Below are 24790 nucleotides of genomic sequence, written 5' to 3'. Positions count from 1 at the left end.
TCTTCGATCCAAATAATATTTCATCTACTCCTCTAATACCTACCATCCAAAAAGGTTAACATAATCAGGAAGCTAACAGCAATGGAAGAACAAGTGGCTAATTGAGCGTGAATGGTTGCTTACTTTCCCACTCCATCCCATCCTTCCCCAGGCCTTGGTTGCTCAGTTACCCTGTCATTTTTACTTGTTGGAATAGAGCATTCTCTTTCCTCCTCATTCTGGTCCCTGCTTGCTGTTCCTGAGATCTGAAACTTTTTCTTCCTCCGTTCAGTAGCCAGTGACGACCTGATCTCCCAAATAAAAGATAAAGAAGACTCCCAAGAGATGCCCCACTCTCCGTTGGGCTCTATGCCAGGTAATCTTGGTTTAGTCAACCTGAAATCTTGCCTTTGTTTCTGTGTCTACCTAGAGGAAAGGCCATTCAGATCTTCTAGGGAGGGGGCTCTCCTCCCGCCTCTCAATCTTGGCCCAGCTTCCAGTTCACTCAGCACTGGGGAGCTTGAACAGGCAGGAGATCTGACCCTTGAATGGATACAGAGTCCCTGGGGGAGGGCAAAGGAGGCAAGTCTGGAAAAGGTAGACTTGGATAGGGCCACAGATGATGATGGACAGAGCCCCACCAGTACCTGTAGGCTTGGACTCCAAATACCACAAAGTGCCTGAAAGGGAAACATTCACCTGCCACAAGGGGTTGTGGCAGGAACCCCAGGGGAAAGCACAGGGAACTGAGTCAGGCTGGACTGTTTGACGGAGCCACTCTTCTGAGCCTCTTCAATAAAGCAGTGCTCAAAACTGCTCTGTCAATGCAAAGAAAATGAATAAAAACACTGTGTGGCCTTAATAGTGATGGTGCAGCAGACATGGATGGTCCTCCTTCCAAGCCCCAACCTAATGGTGGGGAATCTTCACTTTCAACCCTGGTCATTTCTATATCATTTGGAGTTTAAGAGTTGATATTACTAATATAATTTGAAAGGTAATAAATTATTCCAAAGGTGTAATGACCATTTGCTACCTGCCTCAGTCACCTATTCCTACGCAGGCCAGCATTTGAGACCAATCTCATAGCAGTGTGTAAAGAAAAAGGTGACAGCTTTATGTGAGATGGGCCTTTATTTGTAATGGCTTCAAATCCTCTGTCTTTCTTTGTGCAGCAAAAGCTAGCAGAGCTTTATATATCTTTGCTGTTAACAGGTGCTAGCAAGCACAAGCTTGCTCCTGCTTTCTTCAAACAATCCTTGTATACAGAAATATATAAGGCACTGAGCCTTCTTTGCTATTTCTCCAAGTAAAATAACCACAGATAGAGCAGTTAAAGAATATCCGTGCATAGACATCAAAGCAATAAGATGTATTTTTCATACAGCAAAGACATTCCCCTCCATCGTGGACATCAGATTTCAATGTCACCACTTTCCGCTCTCAGCTTCATTCCTTGAGCAAGGGCTGCTGGGAGCAGCAACTAAGTGACTAGAGTCATGATACCCAGCACAGTTTATTTCTGCAATTTCCATTCATTGTACCCTCTTCACTCACTTCTCTTCCATCCATAAGATAATCTCTCTAAAAGGATCAGACTGAGCCTCTGCTGTGGGGCAGTTGTGCCCGAGTTCCCTGTGATGGTCACGTAGGTAATAATAACCACAAGCTAGTAAAAATCAAGACAGAGCCAGGGAATTCTTAGGGCTAGCAGCTTCCCAGCCCTGGGCTGCATGTACTTTCTACTTTTCTAGTTCTTCCATTGACTTCCCTCAGCACTTTCTCTTCACTGGATCTGAGCTCTGAAGTGACTTATATTTCTTTTGTCAGAGATAAGAGATGATTCTCCAGAACCAAATGACCCAGAAAAGCCCCAGGAGGTGTCCAGCACACCTTCAAACAAGAAAGGTAAGGAAAGCATTTCTCCTGTAGAGGTCAGAAGGGTGAATTCTGAGTTGCTTTCTGTTTTTCTGTGTCTTGTCAAGAGCACCACTATGTGACCACAGTCCTGATGCCACACGCAGTTTGTTTCTGCTATTTCCATTCACTGCATCTTCCAGAAAGGCCTTTATGAAAATTATCAGGAAACCAGAAGGCATTTGGGGATATTGAAATATGCCATTGGAATTGCCTTTTCTGAAAATAATCAATCTCCTATATTCACAACTTCTGTGTTAATTGCACTTCCGTCTTTAACTGAAAGTTGGTTCCCCAGAGAGGAACCCACTTCCTCTTAAGACATGGCTGGGCATTCTCTGCCATCCATCACTCACACCTCATGGTGAGAGGCAGGTTAGATGTCCATCCTTTGCTGCCTACTGACCCCATCCAGCCCCTGCCTCCCTGATCCTCTCCTTTGAGGCTTAACCATTCAATTAAAATGTTTGCTCACTCATCATCAATATCATCCAATAATTTCCCCAATAATCCTTTCAAAGGCTGTTTTTCTGTCATTTCAAGTCACAGCATCATCCTAGATGCCTTCAGGGTACACATGGATAACAGACAACTCTGTTATCCAATACTCTGGCCCCTCAAATCCTTCATCTTCTCATTTTCCATGACTTTTTCCTCCACCAATTCTTGGCCTCCCATATCCAAAGGCAACCTATAGACCCTATCATCATTCACATCTGGCTCGATTTCCCAACAGTTAATTTCAGAATTCCTTTTTTGATACCTATCCTTGAGCTTTTCTCCTTCTGTAGCTATCATTCAACCTCTGATCACTCTTTTTCCCAGTCCAATTCTAACAAACAAACCAAAAAGAATCAAAAACATGTTTTTCTGTTCTTATTTATTTATTATTTCCTCTAAAGTTCCTTCAACCTCATTTGGATCACCAGTCCACTGGCCTTTTCTCCTTCCAAGCCATCATCTGCTTTTCTTTGTTGCCCAGCTTTTTAACATTGACACTAATTCACAGTCCAAGAGTCATCATTTCAGTAATCTATTGCCATTGTCTTAAATCTGCCTTTCCTCTCTGCCTTTTCCTGGAACTCTCTGGCAAGTCTTGGAAGACCCTACTTACCTACTTCCTGTACACTGCATCCGACTTCCTGTACACTGCATCTGACTTCCTGTACACTGCCTCTGAAAGCCAGCAGTGCTGGAGAGAGTTCCACAGCAGGGCAGAGTACACTCACTGGTCTTCATGGTTCCAGCACAAATCATCTCTCCTTACTGTGTGACAATGCTACTTCCTGCAATAATCCTTTCAAACCTCAAGCCCTATTTTTCAAACCTCTGACCCCCTCACCTCCTGCTTTTTGCCCAATCAATGACTTTCCCTCCTGCACCATAAGCAGATATCAGATGAGAATCCCCTTATTTGTGCTGCTGGCCCTGCAAACCCTAACTATATCTGTCTTCCTCCTCTCTGAGTTCCCTCCTTCTCTTCTAAGACAATCCTTCCACCTCATCTTGTAGTATCCATGATCCCTTCTCTCTCAAGTATTCCTTACAGCAGTATCTCTCACACAAGAGTCTGCATTCAGACAATAATTACATGTATCATAGCTCATTAAAAAAATGCTTTATCTTGATTCTCATCTCACTTCAACTACTTCCATAGCTCTCTTTCATTTCACAACCAAACTTCTAGAAGTGAGTTACCTAAACTCCCTGTCTCCATTTCTTCATTTCTCCTTTTCCTCTGTCATTTTAGAGTCCATCTTCCCGTATTATTCCCTGAAGTAGCATCACCTAAGGTCACCAGTGACCTCCTAGCAATGTGGTTTGAAGGCCAAAAGTAAAAGCTGAATATCACTGACATATAAGATTGGGAGATCAATGTTTGTAACTATAAAACATTATCCTTTCTTTTTAGGAAAGAAAAGAAAAAGATGTGTCTGGTCAACTCCAAAAAGGAAACATAAGAAAAAAAGCCTCCCAAGAGGTAAGACGAGAGTACAAGAGAAAGCTGGAGGCTGGAAACAGCTCATGCAGGGCTTATAGGTCAAGCTGTGGAGGATTGAATTTTATTCTAAATGCAATGGGAAGCCATTGAAGAGATTTAGTCAGTGAAGTGACACAATCCAAGCTCAATTTTGCTACAGTGTAAAGAATGAGTTGGAGCTGGGAAAGAATGGAGACAGGACAGCCGTTTTGGGGCAGATGCCATGAGAGTTCTTAGTGGCTTGGATTCAGATCTGACAGTGGAGATGCAGAAAAGAATGCCAATTGAAGATCAGTTTTGCAGGTATTGTTGACAGGATTTGACATAGTAGCTACAGATGAGAAAGAGAGAAAAATCCAGGCCCATTCTTCAATTTCTGGCTTAAATGAGTAAGTGCTAATTCCCATTGCTGAGGGAAGATGTAAATATATTGGGGGGATAACTTTTAGAGTTCAATTTTTGACCTGTTCCTTTAGAGGTTTCTGCTGGCCATCTACGCAGCTGTGCATAGATGTGTGTTTTGTCAAGAACTGTAAAGGGTCTGAGATGTTACTCCACTTGCATTGGTATGTCCTTATATATATATATATATATATATATATATGAGTGCTGCAGGAACACAAGGTATTTGGGCCAGGGAAAACAATTCTTTACTGATATTCACAACCAGCTCATCAGCCAGAGCAACACTGCAGTGTCTGTCTCCCATACACAAACCAAAAGGCAATGCTAAGAAAGCTAATGGAATCTTTCTATTCAAAATAGACTGTAACTCATATATAAGGGATATAGAAATGATGGATTTTCTGTGTAGATACATGAGAGGGACAGCCATCATCCTTTCCTCCTGAAAGGAGAAGAAAAAACTTTGCTGCTTTGAGATAAAATGGAAAAGATCCTGATTCCCAAGGTCCCCATCCTAACCTTTGGAATTTAAATGCATCTTTGCAAAGGCCAGAGAAACTCCAGGTGTTGCTGACTTTTATGACCTAAAGATGTCTCCAAGTTCTGGGCTTTATCCCTTGTGATATACAGATACCTAGGGAAAGACCACTCCAGTTTTCCTGGTACTTTAGGATTTAACCTAGGAAGCTAGTCCTGGGTAAACCCATCTGGACATCTCAGGAGATAAGAGAAGTTTTATTATCCCTTTAGATCAGAGCAATTAACTAGAAAAAGAGCTATAGCTCTAATTCTCGTGGTATGTGAAGAGTACAATGTTTCTGGGGAAGTGAAAGCAAGTATTTCCTATATTTATATTGTATACATTTCTATGTCTTGAGGGCTAGGGCTTTTTACAGGAACACTGAGAAATCAGGAAGTTATATTCTCCACAAATACGGCAATTTGGCATTCATGGAAAAAGTCTGGTCCATATATATATATGAGTGTGTGTGTATATATATATATATATATCATCTGCAGATATATATCATCTGCATCCATATATATATATATATCTGGACCAGATATATATATAAATATAAATATATATATTTATATTTATGAGTTATCAGTAAAATAAAGGTATTCTGATCTATGGGAGAAGAAAAGAGAACTACAGACCTAGCCCTGCTCTCAGAAATCCCAGTGGAAGAGGAATCTAGCAAGGCAGACTGAGGGAATGACACCAGTCAAGACAGGCGCACCAAGAAAGAACATATTAGCAAGCCAAGAGGGAATGGTTGACTATACTGAAAGACTAAGATAAATTCAGAGAACAGGGCCTTGAGTTTGGTCAGAAAGAATCACTGGAAAATTTAAGAAAAATTTTGGTGATGGAGGCAGGAGCCAGTTGTCTGGGGAGGATAATGAATGGGAGGCGATAACATATGTAGACAACTCTAGCTATAAAGGGAAACAAAGCAATAGATGGCAACCTAAGCCAGTGGCTTAAAGCTCCTTTTCCCTGACTTAGTTTACCCTTAGTATGATCCCAGTGTCCAAAATCACAGGGCTGGTGTCCTTTTAAGATACTTTACAGAAATGATTCCATTCTATGAAAAGTAAGTGACCTTCCTGGGCAGGAAGGAGAAACAAACTGCTTTCTCCCCCATTCTACTTATTAGTCAATGGCCTCTCACCATGTTGTGTGTGTTCTCTATGGGCCTCCTTGGTTTAGTGTAAACTGATCAGGTTATTCAACTCACACTCCTGAGCTTTGTCAAACACTCTCACAACTTCAATTACCACCTTTACACTGACGGCTCCCAAGTCTACATCTTCAACTCAGGTTTGTCTTCAAGAAACACATAGCCAGCTGCACACTGGGCATCTTTGTTTGCAAGTCTCCCATTGACCCTACAGTCTCAATATACCTGAAATTAAATTCATCTTCTTCACTAAAAACCTAGTCTTCTAAGTACCATTCAGGCATTTATTCAACAAATATGCAGTGAGCACTAACTGTATATACCCATTCTGAAAGCTGAAGACAGTTTTTATTTTAAAGAGAGAAAGCAAGAAAGTGAGCAAAAAAGAAAGGGGAAAGCTCATGGAGCTTATACATCCTGGCTGGGGGAGAGAAAGAATGTAAACTAGAAAGCACATAAACAAGATAATTTCAAGTAGTGATGCAGGATGGAAGAAAATAATGGATAGGGTTACAATAGTGACTTGCAGTTTGGGGTGGGAGTCACTTTGGATTGGATAGTCCAGGCAGAGGGACTCAAAAGTGCAAAGAACCTGAGGCAGAGAGGAACGACCAGTGTTGTTGGCAATGATGAAGAAAGAAGGGGGTAGAAAGTGAAAAAGTAGACAAGAATCAGATTATGTAGGGTTTCACAGGCCCTTGGGAGCCTTTTGTAGTTTATTTAACTTGAAATGAGGAACCTGATCTACCCAGGTGCCAAGCAAAAACCTTAGTCATCCATGACTAACTGAACTCTATTAGCATATTGACAAGATCTGTTGGTTCACCCTCTTTTTTTCTACATTAAAATCTGATTAGTTTATTTCCATGCTTAAATCTTGTCCATGGTCTCCTATTGCCCTTAGGGTAGTGTTCACTTAATGTGATTGTTAAAGCTCTCTCCAGTCTAACCCATGCCTTACCCTCCAAATATTAATATATCTCTTTCCACTTAAAACTCCAGTCAACCACTCTGAACTTTCATTTCCTCCCATTTCATTTCTCTTCCCTTTGATCCTTGGCGTGTGCTATTCTTTTTGGATGCTATATTCTGAACCTACGCTACTCTCCATAAATGTGTAGTTATCTTCTTTTCATCAGTGGTGTTGGCTTATGTCTATCTTAGGAATGCATACTCTGACCCCTAAATTAGCCAAGCTGATCCCACAGTTTCTACGGTACCCAGCACTGGCTCTTTTGGAAGATTCCAAATACTCTGTTGTAATTACTTATATAATGTGTCTCTTCTAGGCTAGATGGTAATGTCCTGGCACAAATGAGCTATTATTTTTTAAATGAAAAACAAATGAAAGAAACCATATTTTCTGTAACCCAAAATTTGAGTAATGATCTGACAAAGGATAGTTTATGAGTTTATTATTGTGTTATGAAAAGGGGTCATAGACACTATGGGCACCACATGGTGTAGACACAAACTAAAGGTTATTGGAGGGAAATTTCCAATACAATTCTCCAAATTCTTATTATCCCACATTTAGGGCAGACATAGGTAGTCTGCACACCCCATGGCCAACAGCCCAGTACTAAGATGCCCACTGCCACAATGCTCTACACATTATAGGATTAGGGAGATAGGGAATGTCTATGCAACCATACAATTATGAACACTCCCTGGTCAGAGAAGTGACTTTGTTAGAGAGGGGAAACCTCTGGAGTCGGGGGATGGTGTCAGATGGTCAGTTCTGTTGAGGTAACTCTGACCTTTTGACACCTCTCTGCCAAGCTACCAAAGGGATGCCAGCCTCTTCCAGATTTGCCTTTCTTCATACGGTATTTAAATGAATTTTTTCAGGTTTTTTTAAAGGAACCATTTTATTTTAAATGTGACAGATGATGTGCTTTAAATTTTCTTTTTTCCAATTTTCCAATATTTTATTAGGGTAAAATACGTATGACATAAAATTTATCATCTCAACCATTTTTAGGTGCATAGTTCAATGGTATTAAAATACATTCGCAATGTTGTGCAACCATCGCCACCATCCATCTCCAGGACTCTTTTATCTTGTAAAACTAAAACCTGTACCCATTAAACAACTCTCCATTCCTCCCTGCCCGCAGCCCAACAGAGATATTTTTAAGAGTCATATTATTTTACATTTAATTAATCAGCTTTATTTTTTAAAAAATAAAACACATAAAAAGATGTTTCAAAATTGTAAGAGAAAAAAATACATAGTAGTGCTGAAAATATACATACAACACTCTCGTATTTTCTGTAAGTGTTCTCATCTCTGAAACACTCCTTTAATTATGCAGAGAAAAAACCTAAACTTGACAATGAAAGGCAAGTTTTAGGCTCTATCAGGCTGCCCCACCCCTTCTGGATAAATTTTCAGTAATTTCCGTGTTTGAACTTCCCGCCAGCCCTGCGTCCCACTGGGCTTCCGGTTCCGCCTCATCTTAAGGGTTCACCCATGCCTTTTCCTCCGGAAGTGGCCTGCGGATATCACGGTACTTGCATGTGGGAGGGGTGGCTGCACAGTCTGTGTCCTTTCTAACCTGCAGAGAAACGTTCTTGTTCAACAGGACAGTGGTCATCCTGTGGGATCCGCTTCTAAAGTCAGCAGCCAGTGAAAATTGTGTTCTCTTTCCACAATGAAGCAAACTCACCTCTGCATCCTCTGGCATTGCACCTCCTCTGGGTCTCAGCCTCACCTTCCATCTCTCCCTCATGGTAGCCGCCTTCTTGGCAGGGTCCTTGCCTCTCAGGTTTTTTAATACCTTGCACTTTGCCCACTGAAGGCACCTAGAAACTTTTGGAAATCTCCTGTACCATACATGGGCCCTGGGGAACCTGGAGAGGTACTTTGTAAGATACTTCCTCTCCACCTAGACCAGACTGTGTGGCCACCTTGTGGTGTGGTCAACACAACGAAAATCAGGAAATAAGCTCTAGGATTTCCGGAGATTTATCTAGTTGATTGCAACAGGTCATACCAGGAGTGAAAGCAGATGGTAATTTGGGGAAACAAAGAAAGGTACATGTAAGAAGAAGGATATAGGCCGGGTGCGGTGGCTCATGCCTGTAATCCCAAGATTTTGGGAGGCCAAGGTGGGCGAATCACGAGCTCAGGAGATTGAGACCATCCTGGCTAACACGGTGAAACCCCATCTCTACTAAAAACACAAAAAATTAGCCAAGCGTGGTAGTGGGCACATGTAGTCCCAGATACTTGGGAGGCTGAGGCAGGAGAATGGCATGAACCTGGGAGGCGGAGCATGCTGTGAGCCAAGATCGCGCCACTGCACTCCAGCCTGAGTGACAGTGTGAGACTCTGTCTCAAAAAAAAAAAAAAAAAAAGAAGAAGAAGAAGAGGAAGGATATAATTATAGAGAAATAGCAGGAGAAAAGTGAAGTACAGGAGTACAGAGATCTGAAAGGGTGGGAGTTGGGAGCATGAGAAAGGAAGTCACTGATTGGGACAGTAGGAGGCTCACTGAAGACCCCAATTTAAACTACTAACAAGTCATTATTTGGTCCAGATGCAGCCTCACCTAGACATGGAATCCAAAAGAAGCTCAAAGTGGTGGATCAGGTTCCTCAAAAGAAAGATGACTCAACTTGGAACTCCACAGTAGTGACAAGGGTCCAAAAGGCGAGAGCTGAATGTGCCCGAAACTCCAGATCAGAGGGTAAGACTGATGATGGAATCTGCCATTTGAATGGCTCAGTGTGGGAGGGTCTGTCCTGAAGCAGGTACAGGGTTAAGTAGATATGTAAAGTCAATAGAAAGAGGAAAAAGTACAGAGAATGAAGATAGGATATGACAAGAGAGACAAAGAAAGCAAGCATCTCTTGCATCTGAAAAGTTTTTGTGGAAGAAACAGACATGTTCACAGGGACAGCTGTGGCCTGGGGCAGCAGCTGTCAAATTTTTTGGTCTCAGGACTCCTTTATGCTCTCAAAAATTATTGAGGACCCTAAAGAGCTTCTGTTCATGTTGTTTATATCTATCTACGTGTACCTTATTAGAAATTAAAACTAATAATTTTAAAATATTAATGTAAAAGTAACAATAATAAACCAATTGCCTGTTAACATAAATAATGTTATTTTATGAAAAATAAATATATTTTCTAAAACCAAAAAAAATTAGTGAAAAGAGTGACATCATTTTATGTTTGTGCAAATATCTTTGATTGTGAGTGAGCTTTATAAAAAGACAGCTGGATCCCTATAACTGTTTCTGCATTCATTTGTAATATGTTGCCTTGATTGAAGGATAGAAAGAAAATCTGGCCTCACACAGATATCTAGTTTAAAAGGGTGAAGTAATTTAATAGTCTTTGAGATATCTGTGGATATTCATCTTTAATACTACACCAACACTCAACAAGTGGTAGTTTCTTAAACATTAGTTGTAATGTAAAATTTGAACCATATCAATTAACTTCATACTCTGTTACCATAAAATACATTAATCCATCTTGCATTTTGAATGGACCTTCTACTAATGCAAAATTTCGTAATAGTACAGCCGTTTGGAAAATGTACATTTGGAATTATACAATGAGCTTGTAACTCAATCACACAAGTGTTTTCTTGAGGCCACTGTGGTACTTCAGGATGCAATAGAAATGCTTTATATGTGCTCTTCAGGTTTTCACATAGAATATTAAGATGTAAGATATGTACTCAAGGGTAGAAATTTAATAAAATTAATAATTTTTACTGGCTTACCACGAACATTCTCAAGTGAATCTTGCTTTTATTTTTATTTTTGGGTACAGTGAGCAGGTGGCAATGAAGGATGCAGTGATTCCTGCTGAGGTTTGGGGACACTGCTTTGATGTGTCCTAAGGCACCAGCAGTTTTATCTGCCATTGCTCTTGCTCAATCTGTACAAAGGTTGAAATAGTGAAAAAGGCGGAGAACATCTTATTATGAAAACAATTCTGACCTTGCAAATTTTCTGAAAAGGTTTGAGGGACCCTCTAGGGTCTCACAGACCTTACTTTGAGAGACTCTGGCCAAAGGGTTCAGATAGCTCTACCCCATTGTGGACGTCTTCATTGGTAGAGTAATCACTGCTAACCAACTGTGGTCTGCTCCTCCCCCGAGTGGCAGACAGGCACAGTGTCATGAGCGGCACCAAATCTCTTGGTAGATACATTCTTAGGAGGGTAAGACCTGGAGCCTCCAGGACACTCAACTTCAAAGTGTGCAAGGGCCTTCCTGGGTCTCTGGGAGATTCTCCATAGAGCTTCCCAAGGGGCATTTACTAAGATCTTTTGTTTTCCAGAGATCACTGATGACACTTCAAAAATGAATGAAGGAAAGAGGTCCCAGAAGACGCCTAGCACACCATCAAGGGTCACACAAGGTAAAACTTGGAGATCACTAGTCTCAGAGTACAGTCACCAGGAATCTAAATTCAGAGCTGTTTTACACTAAGGCAATATTTCTTAACTTCTTTTTCATTATCACTGTGCTAGAAAGCCCTTCTGGATTTTTTTTTCTTAATCAAGACCCTTCCCATGATGTTTTACTACTACAAATGTATGTCCTTTATATGTAATGTATCCATATGTATGTGTGTATATCTGCACTTTATAAGATTTTTCTCAACACTCAAGAATGAGTTTTTCTGCTCTTGGCATCAGTATCAACATTACTGAGAATGAGTGTCCTAAGTATATTCCTGGTACTGTACTGAAAGTACAGCTTGTCCAAAGTACAGCTTGATCCAACCCCTGGATCAAGCTAGAATTCCAATCTCCGTATTTCTCATGTGGCCTTTCTGGGAAAATTGAGAAGCGAAAAACTCATTACAAACACACACGTAACACTATGACTGGGCTTGTGTAACTGGTGGAGTTGTGGGCACATGCTGGTAAAATTGTGCCTGTTAATTCACCCCTCACCATCACTACCATTATTCACATTTCTGGAGTAAGTCGATACCACTATCCTTAGAGGGGAGAAAACAGCTGGATATTCTTCTGTTTGCTGGTGATGTGGTCATTGTCACAAAAATCACAGAACTCTCACATGACAAATGTGATTTTCAAACAACAAATATCTAATTATTGTCAGGAAAATTGATTAAATTTTACCACCTTAGAATCTAAATGATCATTTTTAACAGTTTCTCCTATATTGCACTGGCTTATATAGTAGTATTTCAACTTTTCTCATAGATAATTTTATTTTATTCTCACAACCACCCTTGGAGAATATTGAATGACTTATTCTAATTTAACAGATGAGGAAATTGAGACATGGAAAGGATTAGTGGGTTTTTTCAAGATCGCCTGGGTAAGGGCTGGCTGCCACAGGATTAACATCCTGGTCCCCAGGAACTCTTTTCAGGAGCCATCATTCTCCATAGAAAGGAAGGGGCAGAAAGAATACTGTCAAACCTTTGTCAATTCACTATAACCCAAAATAGAAAACTGCTTATTCAAAAATTACTTTCTCATTACTTCCAAGATCCTGTGGATAACAGAAATAAACTGTCTTTGGGAAAATCTCCCAGGACAGAGCATAAGCATAAAGAAGAAACTATTTGGTCTCTGTGGTGTGGATCGATGTTACCTTACTGTTATTACGCCATTCTAGGCCATAAAAGATATCCAAGCCAGAAAAAGCCTTATACTTTTTAAAATCATGATTTAACTTTTTTTCAACATAGAAAAGTTCCTGGACTTTTCTAAAAGCAGTGTGCTGTAACCATTAGGATTATGTTGCTGGCTCAGCACAGTGGCTCATGCCTGTAATCCCAGCACCTTGGGAGGCTGAGGCAGGAGGATCACTTGAGGCCAGGAGTTCAAGACCAGCCTGGCCAACACGGTGAAACCCTGTCTCTATTAAAAATACAAAAATTAGCCTGGGGGTACATACCTGTTATGCCAGCTACTCAGGAGGCTGAGGTGTGAGAATCACTTGAACCCAGGAAGCGGAGATGGGAGTGAGCTGAGATTATGCCACTGTACTCTGGCCTGCATAACAGAACAAGATTCTGTCCCCCCAAAAAATTTTAATGACATATTTTAAATGTTAGTTCTCTAGTATATTTCTGATCCATCTTCATTCAATCCCCAAATTCAATTTCCAGGTAAAATGGAGTACTTTTTTCACATAGGTCACATGGTTTTCTTGCATTCTCAAAGTGATGGGAAAACAGGAAAAAAATTACTTAGAGAAGTATTGACATTGCAGGTTTGTAGATCAATATTTGTAGCCATAAAAGATGTGGGACTTTTTTCTTTTTTAGAAGAAAGGAGAAAAGAATATGGCCAGTCAAGTTCAAAAAGAAAACAGAAAAAAAAACTCCCAAGAGGTAAGCAAGAAAAGTGAAGTGGCTACTCTCTTGGTGTTTATCAAGGCCTTCACCTGACCAGCTGGCATGACCTTCTCTCCAGCCACATGGCCACTCAGTTGTGCCTGGAGCACAGCCAGCCCCAACCTTGTCCCCTAGGCCACCCCATGAGTAGACTCCCCCACAAAGGAAGAGAGAACCTAACACCAACCTGGTTTATACCTAGCCTTCTTTTCTCTTATTATAGGGAGGGAATGGGGTTGAGGTGGACACGAGACATCAGACAATTTTGAGATTAGGATTGTTTCCTGTCTAGGGTCAGAGCCCAGAAGAATAGGTACAAGAAACCTAAATCCCCAAGCAAGATTCAGACTTTCAGTTCCAAACTGGGATTAGATTTGGAGTCATAGAGTGTTCAGAACTACCTCAGCCAACCCATGCTTGCTTGCATGTCTACATGCATGTTTCTATTCCAGTGCACAAACTGCATTACTTGCAGAATAAGAAACAAAAAAGCTTCATTTTTCTGGTTACTCTGCTTCATCCCACTTTTCTTTTTCTCCACTGTATTCTCTCCCTCTTCCCTTTCCCTGTTCCTTACTTTTTCCCTTCTTATTTTTTTAAAATTTATTTTGTAAATTTTTTGTAGAGACAAGGTCTTGCTATGTTGCCCAGGCTGGTCTTGAAATCCTGGCCTCAAGTGATCCTCTTGCCCTAGCCTCCCAAAGTTCTGGGATACAGGTGTGAGCCACTGCACCTGACCCCTTTTTCTTTGTTCTTTTACTCAAAATTATTTACAAAGGGCCTGAGATGTGCCAGTCAGTGGGGATTCTCTTGGATTCTGTGCCTTTATGGGAGCCAGCCTGGGAAGGAATCTTGTCCCAGCTGCCAAACATGAATTAGGACACGAGGCTCACTGCTTTGGAAATCCCTCTAATTTTTCTGCTTGTTCCCAGCATCCCTCAATCTTGGGGTTTGGCCTGGAAGGAAAGTCATATCTGCCTGCTTGGCCTTCTCCTCCCTGGCCTCTTCTTCCTGGTTCCCCACCCCACTGCCTCCCTAGGCTGGATGAAACATACTCTCTGTCATTTTCTGAGTGTTTACTACCAATGACTTATAGGAAAACTTGACATTCAGACCTCCAAAGTTTTCTTTTGATAGGTACAGGTAATTTTTGGAGTTTATAAATTGTTGCTCCCAACAAATACTGTGCTTCAAGATTTTGTCTAAGCTTGCCAAAATGGCCTTAACTGAGCATGGCTTCTCAGTTCTAGCCAGCATCTTCCCTGCACCTGAAACCTATTGATGTAATAATAGTCAGGGAAATCTTTACTATTTGCAAGGATGAAAAATATATACTTCCTCAGCAGAAACTTTACAAGCTAGAAGGGATTGGAGTCTTATCTTTAGTCTCCTTAAACAAAATAAATAACTCTCAGCCAAGAATTTTGTGTCTGGCAAAACTAAGTTTTATGAATGAAGGAGAAATAAAGTCATGTTTAGACAAACAAATGCTGAGAGAATTTGTCACTACCAGACCAGCTTTATAAGAAATGCCAAAACGAGTTCTAAATCTTGAAACAAAAGATTGATATGCACCAAAATACAAACTCTTGAAAGCATAAAATTCACAAGGTCTATAAATAACACAATGAAGAAAACAGAGTGTGTAGGTAACAATTAACATGATGACTGAAACAGTACCTCACATCTTGATATTAATGTTTAACATAAATGGGCCTAAATGCTCCACTTAAAAGATACAGATTGGCAGAATGGATACAAAATCACAAACCGAGTATCTACTATCTTCAAGAGACTCACTTAACACATAAGGACCCATATAAATTCAAGATATAAGGGTGAAAAAAGATATTCCATGCAAATGGAAACCAAAGCAAACAGGAGTAACTTTTCTTAGATAAAACAGACTTTAAAGCAACAACAGTAAAAAAAAAAAAAAAAAAAAAAAAAAACCAAACAGAAGGTCACTATATAATGAAAAAAGCATCAATCCAACAGGAAGATATTACAATCCTAAATTTATATGTAGCTAACACTAGAGTTCCCAGATTCATAAGACATTTACCACTAGACCTAAGAAAAGAGATAGACAACAACACAATAATAGTGGGGAACTTCAATATTCCACTGTCAGCACCAGAGAGATCATTGAGACAGAAAGTCAACAAAGAAACAATAGATGTAAACTACACTCTAGAACAAATAGACCTAATAAATATTTACAGAAGATTACATTCTTCTCATCAGCACAGGGAACATTCTCCAAGACAAACCATATGATAGGCCACAAAACAAGTCTCAGTAAATTTTTATAAATTGAAATTATAGTTTGATGGGAATAGCATTGAATCTATAAATTACTTTGGGCAGTATGGCCATTTTCAAGATATTGATTCTTCTTATCCATGAAGATGGAATGTTTTTCCATTTGTTTGTGTCCTCTCTTATTTCCTTGAGCAGTGGTTTGTAGTTCTTCTTGAAGAGGTCCTTCACATCCTCTGTTAGCTATATTCCTAGCTATTTTATTCTATTTGTGGTAATTGTTAATGGGAGTTCATCATGATATGGCACTCTGCTTGCCTTTTGTTGGTGTAAAGGAATGCTTGTGATACTTACACTTTTATTTTTGTATCCTGAGACTTTGCTGAAGTTACTTATCAGTTCAAGAAGTTTTTGGGCTGAGATGATGGAGTTTTCTAAATATATAATCATGTCATCTGCAAACAGAGACAACTTGACTTTCTCTCTTCCTGTTTGAATAGCCTTTGTATCTTTCTCTTGCCTGATTACCCTGGCCAGAACTTCTAATACTATGTTGAATAGGAGTGGTGAGAGAGGGCATCCTTGTCTTGTACTGGTTTTCAAAGGGAATGCTTCCAGCTCTTACCCATTCAATATGATATGGCTATGGGTTTGTCATAAATAGCTCTTATTATTTTGAAATATGTTCCATCAATACCTAGTTTTTTGAGGGTTTTTAACATGAAGGGATGTTGAATTTTATCAAAGGTCTTTTCTGCATCTATCAAGATAATTATGTGGTTTTTATCTTTGATTCTCTTTGTGTGATGGATTACATTTATTGATTTGCATATGCTGAAGCAGTCTTGCATCCCAGAGATGAAACTGACTTGATCAAGGTGGATAAGTTTTTTGATGTGCTGCTGGATTCGGCTTGCCGGTATTTTATTGAGGACTTTTGTATTGATATTCATCAGGGATATTGCGCTGAAATTTTCTTTTTTTGTCTCTTCCCAGTTTTGGTATCAGAATGATGCTGGCTTCATAAAATGAGTTAAGGAGGAGTCCCTCCTTTTCAATTGTTTGTAATAGTTTCAGAAGGAGTGGTACCAGCTCCTCTTTGTATTTCTGGTAGAATTTTTATTTTTATTTTTATTTTTGCTTGCATGCCTGAATGCATGTGTCTACTCCAGGGCACAAACTGTGTTAGTTACAGAATAAGAAACAAAAAAATTCATCTATGAATCTGTCGGTCCTGGGCTTTTTTTGGTTGGTAGGCTATTAAGTAATGCCTCAATTTCAGAGCTGTTATTGGTCTATTCAGGGATTCAACTTCTTCCTGGTCTAGTCGTGGTAGGGTGTATGAGTCCAGAAATTTATCCATTTCTTCTAGATTTTCTAGTTTATTTGTGTAGAGGTGTTTATAGTATTCTCTGATGGTAGTTTGTATTTCTGTGGGACCAGTGATTATATCCCCTTTATCATTCTTATTGTGTCTATTTGATTCTTCTCTCTCTTCTTCTTTATTAATCTGGCTAATGGTCTATTTTGTTAATTTTTTCAAAAAACCAGCTCCTGGATTCATTGATTTTTTGAGGGGAGTTTTTCATGTCTCTATCTCCTTCAATTCTTCTCTGATCTTAGCTATTTCTTGCTTTCTGCTGACTTTTGGATGAGTTTGCTCTTGCCTCTCTTTTTTTTTTTTAGCTCTTTTTATTTTTATTTTTATTTTTTAATGGAGTTTCACTCTTGTTGTCCAGGCTGGAGTGCAATGGCGCAATCTTGGCTCACTGCAACCTCCACCTCCTGGGTTCAAGAGATTCTCCTGCCTCAGCCTCCTGAGTAGCTGGGATTACAGGCATGCGCCACCACACCCAGCTAATTTTGTATTTTTAGTAGAGATGGGGTTTCTCCATATTGGTCAGGTGGGTCTCGAACTCCCAACCTCAGGTGATCCACCTGCCTTGGCCTCCCAAAGTGCTGGGATTACAGGCATAAGCCACCACACCCAGCCTCTAGCTCTTTTAATTGTGCTGTTAGGGTGTCAATTTGAGATCTTTCTAGCTTTCTGACGTGGGCATTTAGTACTATAAGTTTCCCTCTTAACACTGCTTTAGCTGTGTCCCAGAAATTCTGGAATGTTGTCTCTACATTCATCACAGAATTAGAAAAAACTGTTTTAAATTCAATATGGAATCAAAGAAGATTCCATATAGCCAAGACAATCCTAAGGAAAAAGAACAAAGCTGGAGGCATCACACTACCTGACTTCAAACTATATGACAAGGCTAAAGTAACCAAAACAGCATGGTACTGGTACCAAAGCAGACATTTAGACCAATGGAGCAGAACAGAGACCTCAGAAATAACACCACACATCTACAACCATCTGATCTTCGACAAACCTGACAAAAACAAGCAATGACAAAAGGATTCCCCATTTAATAAATAATGCCGGGAAAACAGGCTAGCCATATGCAGAAAATTGAAACTGGACCCCTTCCTCATACCTTATACAAAAATTAACTCAAGATGAATTAAAGATGTAAATGTAAAACCCAAAACCATAAAAATCCTAGAAGAAAACCAAGGCAATACCATTCAAGACATAGGTGTGGGCAAAGTCTTCATGACAAAAACACCAAAAGCAATTGTAAGAAAAGCCAAAATTGACAAATGGGATCTGATTAAACTAAAGAGCTTCTGCAAAGCAAAAGAAACTAGCATTAGAGTGAATAGGCAACCTACAGAATGGGAGAAAAATTTTGCAATTCACCCATCTGACAAAGGTTTAATATCCAGAATTTACAAGGAACTTAAACCTATTTACAAGAAAAAAAAACAACCCCATCGAAAAGTAGGCAAAGGATATGAACAGACACTTCTCAAAAGAAGACATTTACATGGCCAACAAACATATGGAAAAAAAACTCAACATCACTGATCATCAGAGAAATGCAAATCAAAACCACAATGAGATACCATCTCATGCCACTCAGAATGGCAATTATTAAGAGACCAGGAAACAATAGATGCTGTTGAGGCCATGGAGAAATAAGAATGCTTTTACACTGTTGGTGGGAATGTGAATTTGTTCAATCATTGTGGAAGACAGTATGGTAATTCCTCAAGGATCTGGAACCAGATATACCATTTGACCCAGCAGTCTCATTACTGGGTATATACCCAAAGGAATATAAATTATTCTTTTATAAAGACACATGAGCGTGTGCGTTTAGTGCATCAGTATTTACAATAGCAAAGGCATGGAACCAACCGAAATGCCCATCAATGATAGACTGGATAAAGAAAATGTGGTACATGTACACCATAGAATACTATGCAGCCATGAAAAGTAATGAGATCATGTCCTTTGCAGGTACATGGGTGAAGCTTGAAGCCATCATCCTTAGCAAACTAACACAGGAACACAAAACCAAATACCACATGTTCACACTCATAAGTGGGAGTTGATCATTGAGACCAAATGGACACAGAGAGGGGAACAACACACACCAGGGCCTGTTAGGGGGTGGGGGGTGAGGGGAGGGAACTTAGAGGGGGTCAATAAGTGTAGCAAACCACCATGACACATGTATACTTATGTAACAAACCTGCACATTTTGCACATGTATCCCGTTTTTGGGGGTGGTTTTTGGAAGAAAAATATTGGAATTACATCAAGTATCTCCTCAGACCACAGTGAAATAAAACTAGAAATCAACTCCAAAAGGAACTTTCAAAACCATACAAATAAATGGAAATTAAATAACCTGCTCCTGAATGATTTGTGGGTTAACACTGAAATTAAGATGGAAATTTAAAAATTATTTGAAATGAATGGTAACAGTGACATAAATTAACAAAACCTCTAGGATACAGCAAAAGCACTGCTTTTAAGAGGAAAGTTTATAGCACTAAATGCCTACATCAAAAATTCTGAAAGATCACAAACTGACAACCTAATGTCACGTCTCAAGGAACTAGAGAAACCCAAAGCTAGCAGAAAAAAAGAAAGATGAAAGCAGAACCAAATAAAGTTGACACAAAAAATAAAAAAGATCAATGAAACAAAAAGCTGGTTCTTTGAAAAGATAAATAAAATGGATAGAACATTGGCTAGAATAACCAAAAAAAGAAGAGAGAAGTTTCATATAAACTCAAAGTAGAAATGAAACGGGAGACATTACAACTGACATCAGAGAAATACAAAAGATCATTCAAGACTACTGCGAGCACCTCTATGCACAAAACTAGAAAGATCTAAAGGAAATGAATAAATTCCTGGAAACATACATCCCTCCTAGATTAAATCAGGAATAAATAGAAACCATGAACAACCAATAAGAAGCAGTGAGATTGAATCAGTAATTTTTAAAATGCCAACAACAACAAAAAGCCCAGAGCCAGATGCACTCACAGCTGAATTCTACCAGACATTTAAAGAAGAATTGGTGCCAATACTACTGAAACGATTCCAAAAGGTTAAGAGGGAATCCCCTAACTCATTCTGTGAAGCCAGTGTCACCCTGATATCAAAACCAGGAAAGGACATGATAAAGAAACAACAGACCAGTATCCCTGATGAACGTAGTTGCAAAAATCCTCAACAAAATACTAGCTAACTGAATCCAGCAGCCCATCAAAAATATAATACACAATGATCAAGTGGATTTAATCCCAGGGATTTAGGGATGGTTTAATACATGCAAGTCAACAAATGTGGCGCATCACAAAAACAGAATTTAGAACCATAGATCATTTCAATAGATGCAGAAAAAACATTTGATAAAATCCAGCATTCCTTTAGATAAAGATCCTCAACAAACTAGGCATAGAAGGGGCTTACCTCAAAATTATAAAAGTCATATATGGCAAACCCACAGTCAATGTGATACTAAATGGGAAAAAGCCTAAAGCATTCCCCCTGAGAACTGGAACAAGACAAGGATGCCCACTTTCATCACTTCTATTCAACATAGTACTAGAAGTCCTAGCCAGAACAATTAGGCAAGAGAAAGAAAGAAATGACATCCAAATTGGAAAAGAAGTCGAAGTATCGCTATTCATTAATGATATGATCATATACCTAGAAAACTCTAAAGACTCCTTCAGAAGACTCCTAGATTTGATAAATGAATTTAGTAAAGTCTCAGGTTACTAAATCAAATATGCAGAAATTAGCACTGCTATACACCAACAGCAACCAAGCTGAGAATCAAATCAAGAACTCAATCCCTTTCACAACAACTTCAACAAAATAAAACAAAATACCTAGGAATATACTTATCCAAAGAGATGAAAGATCTCTACAGGGAGAACTTAAAAACACTGCTGAAAGAAATCATAGATGACACAAACATATAGAAACATATCCCATGCTCATGGATTGGAAGAATCAATATGAAAATGATCATACTGCCCAAGGCAATCTACAGATTGAATGCAATTCTTATCAAAATACCAACATCATTTTTCACAGAATTAGAAAAAATAATCTTAAAATTCATGTGGAACCAAAAAAGAGCCTGCATAGCCAAAACAGTCCTAAGCAAAAAAGAACAAATCAGGATGCATCACATTACCAGATTTAAAATGATACTACAAGGATATAGTTACCAAAACAGCATGATACTGTTATAAAAGTGATACACAGACCAATGAAATAGAATAGAGAACTCAGAAATAAAGCCAAATACAACCAACTGATCTGTGACAAAGCATACAAAAACATAAATTGGGGAAATGACACCCTATTTAATAAATGGTGCTGGGAAAACTGGCTAGCCACATGTAGAAGAATGAAACTGGATCCCTATTTCTCACCTGACACAAAAATCAACTCAAGATGGATCAAAAATTTAAACCTAAGACCTGAAACCAGAAAAATTCTGTAAGAAAACCTAGGAAAGGCCGGGCGCGGTGGCTCAAGCCTGTAATCCCAGCACTTTGGGAGGCCGAGACGGGCGGATCACGAGGTCAGGAGATCGAGACCATCCTGGCTAACACGGTGAAACCCCATCTCTACTAAAAATTACAAAAAACTAGCCGGGCGAGGTGGCGGGTGCCTGTAGTCCCAGCTACTCGGGAGGCTGAGGCAGGAGAATGGCATGAACCCGGGAGGCGGAGCTTGCAGTGAGCCGAGATCCGGCCACTGCACTCCAGCCTGGGTGACAGAGCAAGACTCCGTCTCAAAAAAAAAAAAAAAAAAAGAAAACCTAGGAAAAACTTCTGGACATTGACCTAAGCAAAGAATGCATGACTGAGACCCCAAAAGCAAATGCAACAGAAACAAAAATAAATAAATGGGACTTAAATTAAACTGAAAAACTTCTTGGTAGGAAAGGAAATAATCATCAGAGTAAACAGACAACCCATAGGATGGGAGAAAATATTTGCAAATTATGCATCCAACAAAGAACTAATATCCAGAATCTACAAGAAACTCAAACATTACAGGAAAAAAAAAATCCCATCAAAAAGTGGGCAAATGACATAAATAGACATATTTCAAAAGATGTACGAATGGCCAAAAAAATCCGAAAAAATGCTCAGCATCACTAATCATCAAGGAAATGCAGATTAAAACCGCAATGAGATACCACCTTACTCCTGCAAGAATGACCACTATTAAAAAGACAAAAAAAAAAAAAAAAATGTTGACAAGGATGTGGTGAAAAGGGAATGTTTATACACTGCTGGTGGGAGTGCAAATTAGTACAACCTCTATGGAAAACAGTATGGAGATTTCTTAAAGAACTAAAAGTAGAACTACCATTCAATCTAGCAACCCCACTACTAGGTATCAACCCAAAGGAAAATAAATCATTATATCAAGAAGACACCTGCACACATGTTTATTGCTACATAATTCACAATTGTAAAGATACGGAACCAACCTGAGTGCCCATTGACCAACGAATGTGTAAAGAATATGTAGTATATATACACCATGGTGTACTACTCAGCCATAAAAAAGAATGAAATAATGTCTTTGGCAGCAACTTAAATGGAGCTGGAGGCCATTATTCTGAGTGAGGAAATGGAATGGAAAACCAAATACTGTATGTTCTCACTTATAAGTGGGAGCTAAGATATTAGTGCTCAAAAACATACAGAGTGATATAATGGATTATGGAGACTCAGAAAGGGGAGGGAAGAAGAGGAATAAAAAACTATGTATTGGGTACAATGTACACTACTCAGATGAAGAGTGCACTAAAGTCTCAGACTTCACCATTATATAATTCATCCATGTAACCAAAAACCACTTGTACCCCAAAAGCTATTGAAATAAAAACAAACTAAAAAAAACATACATTTAATATTTTCAAAAATTGAGTGCCTATTAAACATTCATTCAGCAATGGAGTATAAGGTGTGGGCCAGGTATCTGTCCTAGGTCCTGAGAACTCAGCAGTGAGAAAGACAGACACAAATCCCTACACTAGTGGAACTTGCATTCTAACTGATATACCTATAATTACTAAACAAAATGAGGACTTGAAAAAGAGAAATTGAAGTATTGTGAGTCTGGGGGAGAAGAAAGATACACACAAGAGAAGAGAGAATTATGGAGAAATTACAAGATAACTCCTGAAAGGGTAGGGGCTGGGAACATGAGAAGGGAGCTCACTAAACTATTCACAAATCTGTTTGGTCCAATGGCAACCTCACCTGGGCATGGCATCAAAGAGAAGCTCCAAGTGGTGGATATGGTGACTGGAAGGATAGACGACTCAACCTGGAACTCAAAGGTCATGATGAGCATCCAAAAGGCAAGAACTGAATGTGCCCAGAAGTCCAGATCAAAAGGTAAGACTAATGATGAAATCTGCTATTTGAATAGCTCAATGTATAAGGGTCTCCTGGAGCATGTACAGGGTCAGATAGATATGTAAAGTCAATAGTAGAAGGAGGGAGATGTACAGACAAGAGGGACATGAAGACAGAGCATGGATCTGTTGATGTGACAGTGGTTGTTGGAAGAACTGTTCTCTGGGTGCAGTTCACCTTGGCTTTGCCATGTGGATTTACATGACCACTCCCCAGTGTCTGCTGTTTTCATTTCTATTATTAGAGTCGCCACCACTCTCTTGAGTTTGGGAGACTCCTTTCTGGTTCTGGCCAACCCAGTCTTGGAAGTGGCACCAATCCTCAGAGTGGACACATTTGCAAGATTATTTTTTAATGTTTCATTTCTAGAAGTGAAGTTGCTTGGTCAAGTCTGCATTTTTAAATTAGGACATATTTGTTGTCAAATCGCCTAAAGTATCTGTTTATACTCCCTTTAACATCATACAGACACCTTTTCCCTCCATTTTCTCCAACACTAGAAATAACAAGATGTGTCTATGATGACTGCCAAAGGTGAAGAGTGATATTCCACTGGTGTTTCCCTTTGAATTTCTTTGCACTAGGCAGGTGATCGAACATGCTGTGGTAGGTTATATTACAGTTCTCCAGTGTTCCAGTGCCCCACCTCCTCAGAAGTCCACAGCCCTGCCCTGTGGACTCAGGAATGCCCACGTGATAACTTAGCCAAAGAAATGTGGACCCAAGTTAGAGAGCCACTTTCAGGCCAAGGCTTTAAAAGCCCCTTTGTCTCCTTTCTGTCTGCCCAAGACCAGGAATGTTCTAGACAGAGGCTGCTCTGTCTGCAGGAGCCTTGAGTGTCAGTGATGTAGGGCTGAGCCTCATCTAATTTATGATGAACAAACAGCATGAGAGAGAAGTAAACCTTTGTCATTGTAAACCAGAGCTTGGCAATTTTTTTCCAAAAAGGACCAGAAGATGCACGTACTTGACTCTGCCTTTGTAGCGTGACAGCAGCCAGAGGCAAATACATAGAGAAATGGGTGTGGCTATATTCCAATAAAACTTTATTTACATAAACAGGCAGTAGGCCAATTTGGCCCTTAGACCATAGTTTGCTGACACCTGTAATAAAACACTGAGATCTGGAGGATTGTGAATTACCACAGCATTACCTAGCCTATCTTTACCAATTTACCTGTTTTTTAAATAAATTTGACATTGGAATTTTTTCTTTTGAGGGTCATCTGTTTGAATTTGCCCATTTTTCTATAGGAATGGCCATTTTTTGTTTAATCAGTTAGGGAGATTAACCCTTTGTTATAATTATTGCAGTTTTTCTAATTTTGTTTCTGTCTTTGAACTTAAGAAGCTTTTGGTTGTGGAGCCATCTGCTTAGTTAGCTAGACAAATCAG

General features: G+C 39.5%; 1 protein-coding gene across 1 annotated transcript in view; it reads left to right on the top strand.

Annotated features, from left to right (window-relative positions):
• SP110 (SP110 nuclear body protein) overlaps positions 1 to 24790 on the top strand; it is a 49259-nt gene that overhangs the window by 8272 nt on the left and 16197 nt on the right. Inside the window, 6 exon segments of the mRNA XM_025404055.1 lie at positions 272 to 355; positions 1810 to 1887; positions 3809 to 3877; positions 9516 to 9665; positions 11276 to 11357; positions 23226 to 23374. Of these exon segments, the coding sequence (XP_025259840.1) occupies positions 272 to 355; positions 1810 to 1887; positions 3809 to 3877; positions 9516 to 9665; positions 11276 to 11357; positions 23226 to 23374 (612 nt within the window).

Source organism: Theropithecus gelada, chromosome 12 (genome assembly GCF_003255815.1).
Source record: "Theropithecus gelada isolate Dixy chromosome 12, Tgel_1.0, whole genome shotgun sequence".
Lineage (NCBI taxonomy): Eukaryota > Metazoa > Chordata > Mammalia > Primates > Cercopithecidae > Theropithecus > Theropithecus gelada.
The sequence above is the reverse complement of the archived record's forward strand: the minus strand, read 5'-3'. Positions and strand labels throughout refer to the sequence as shown.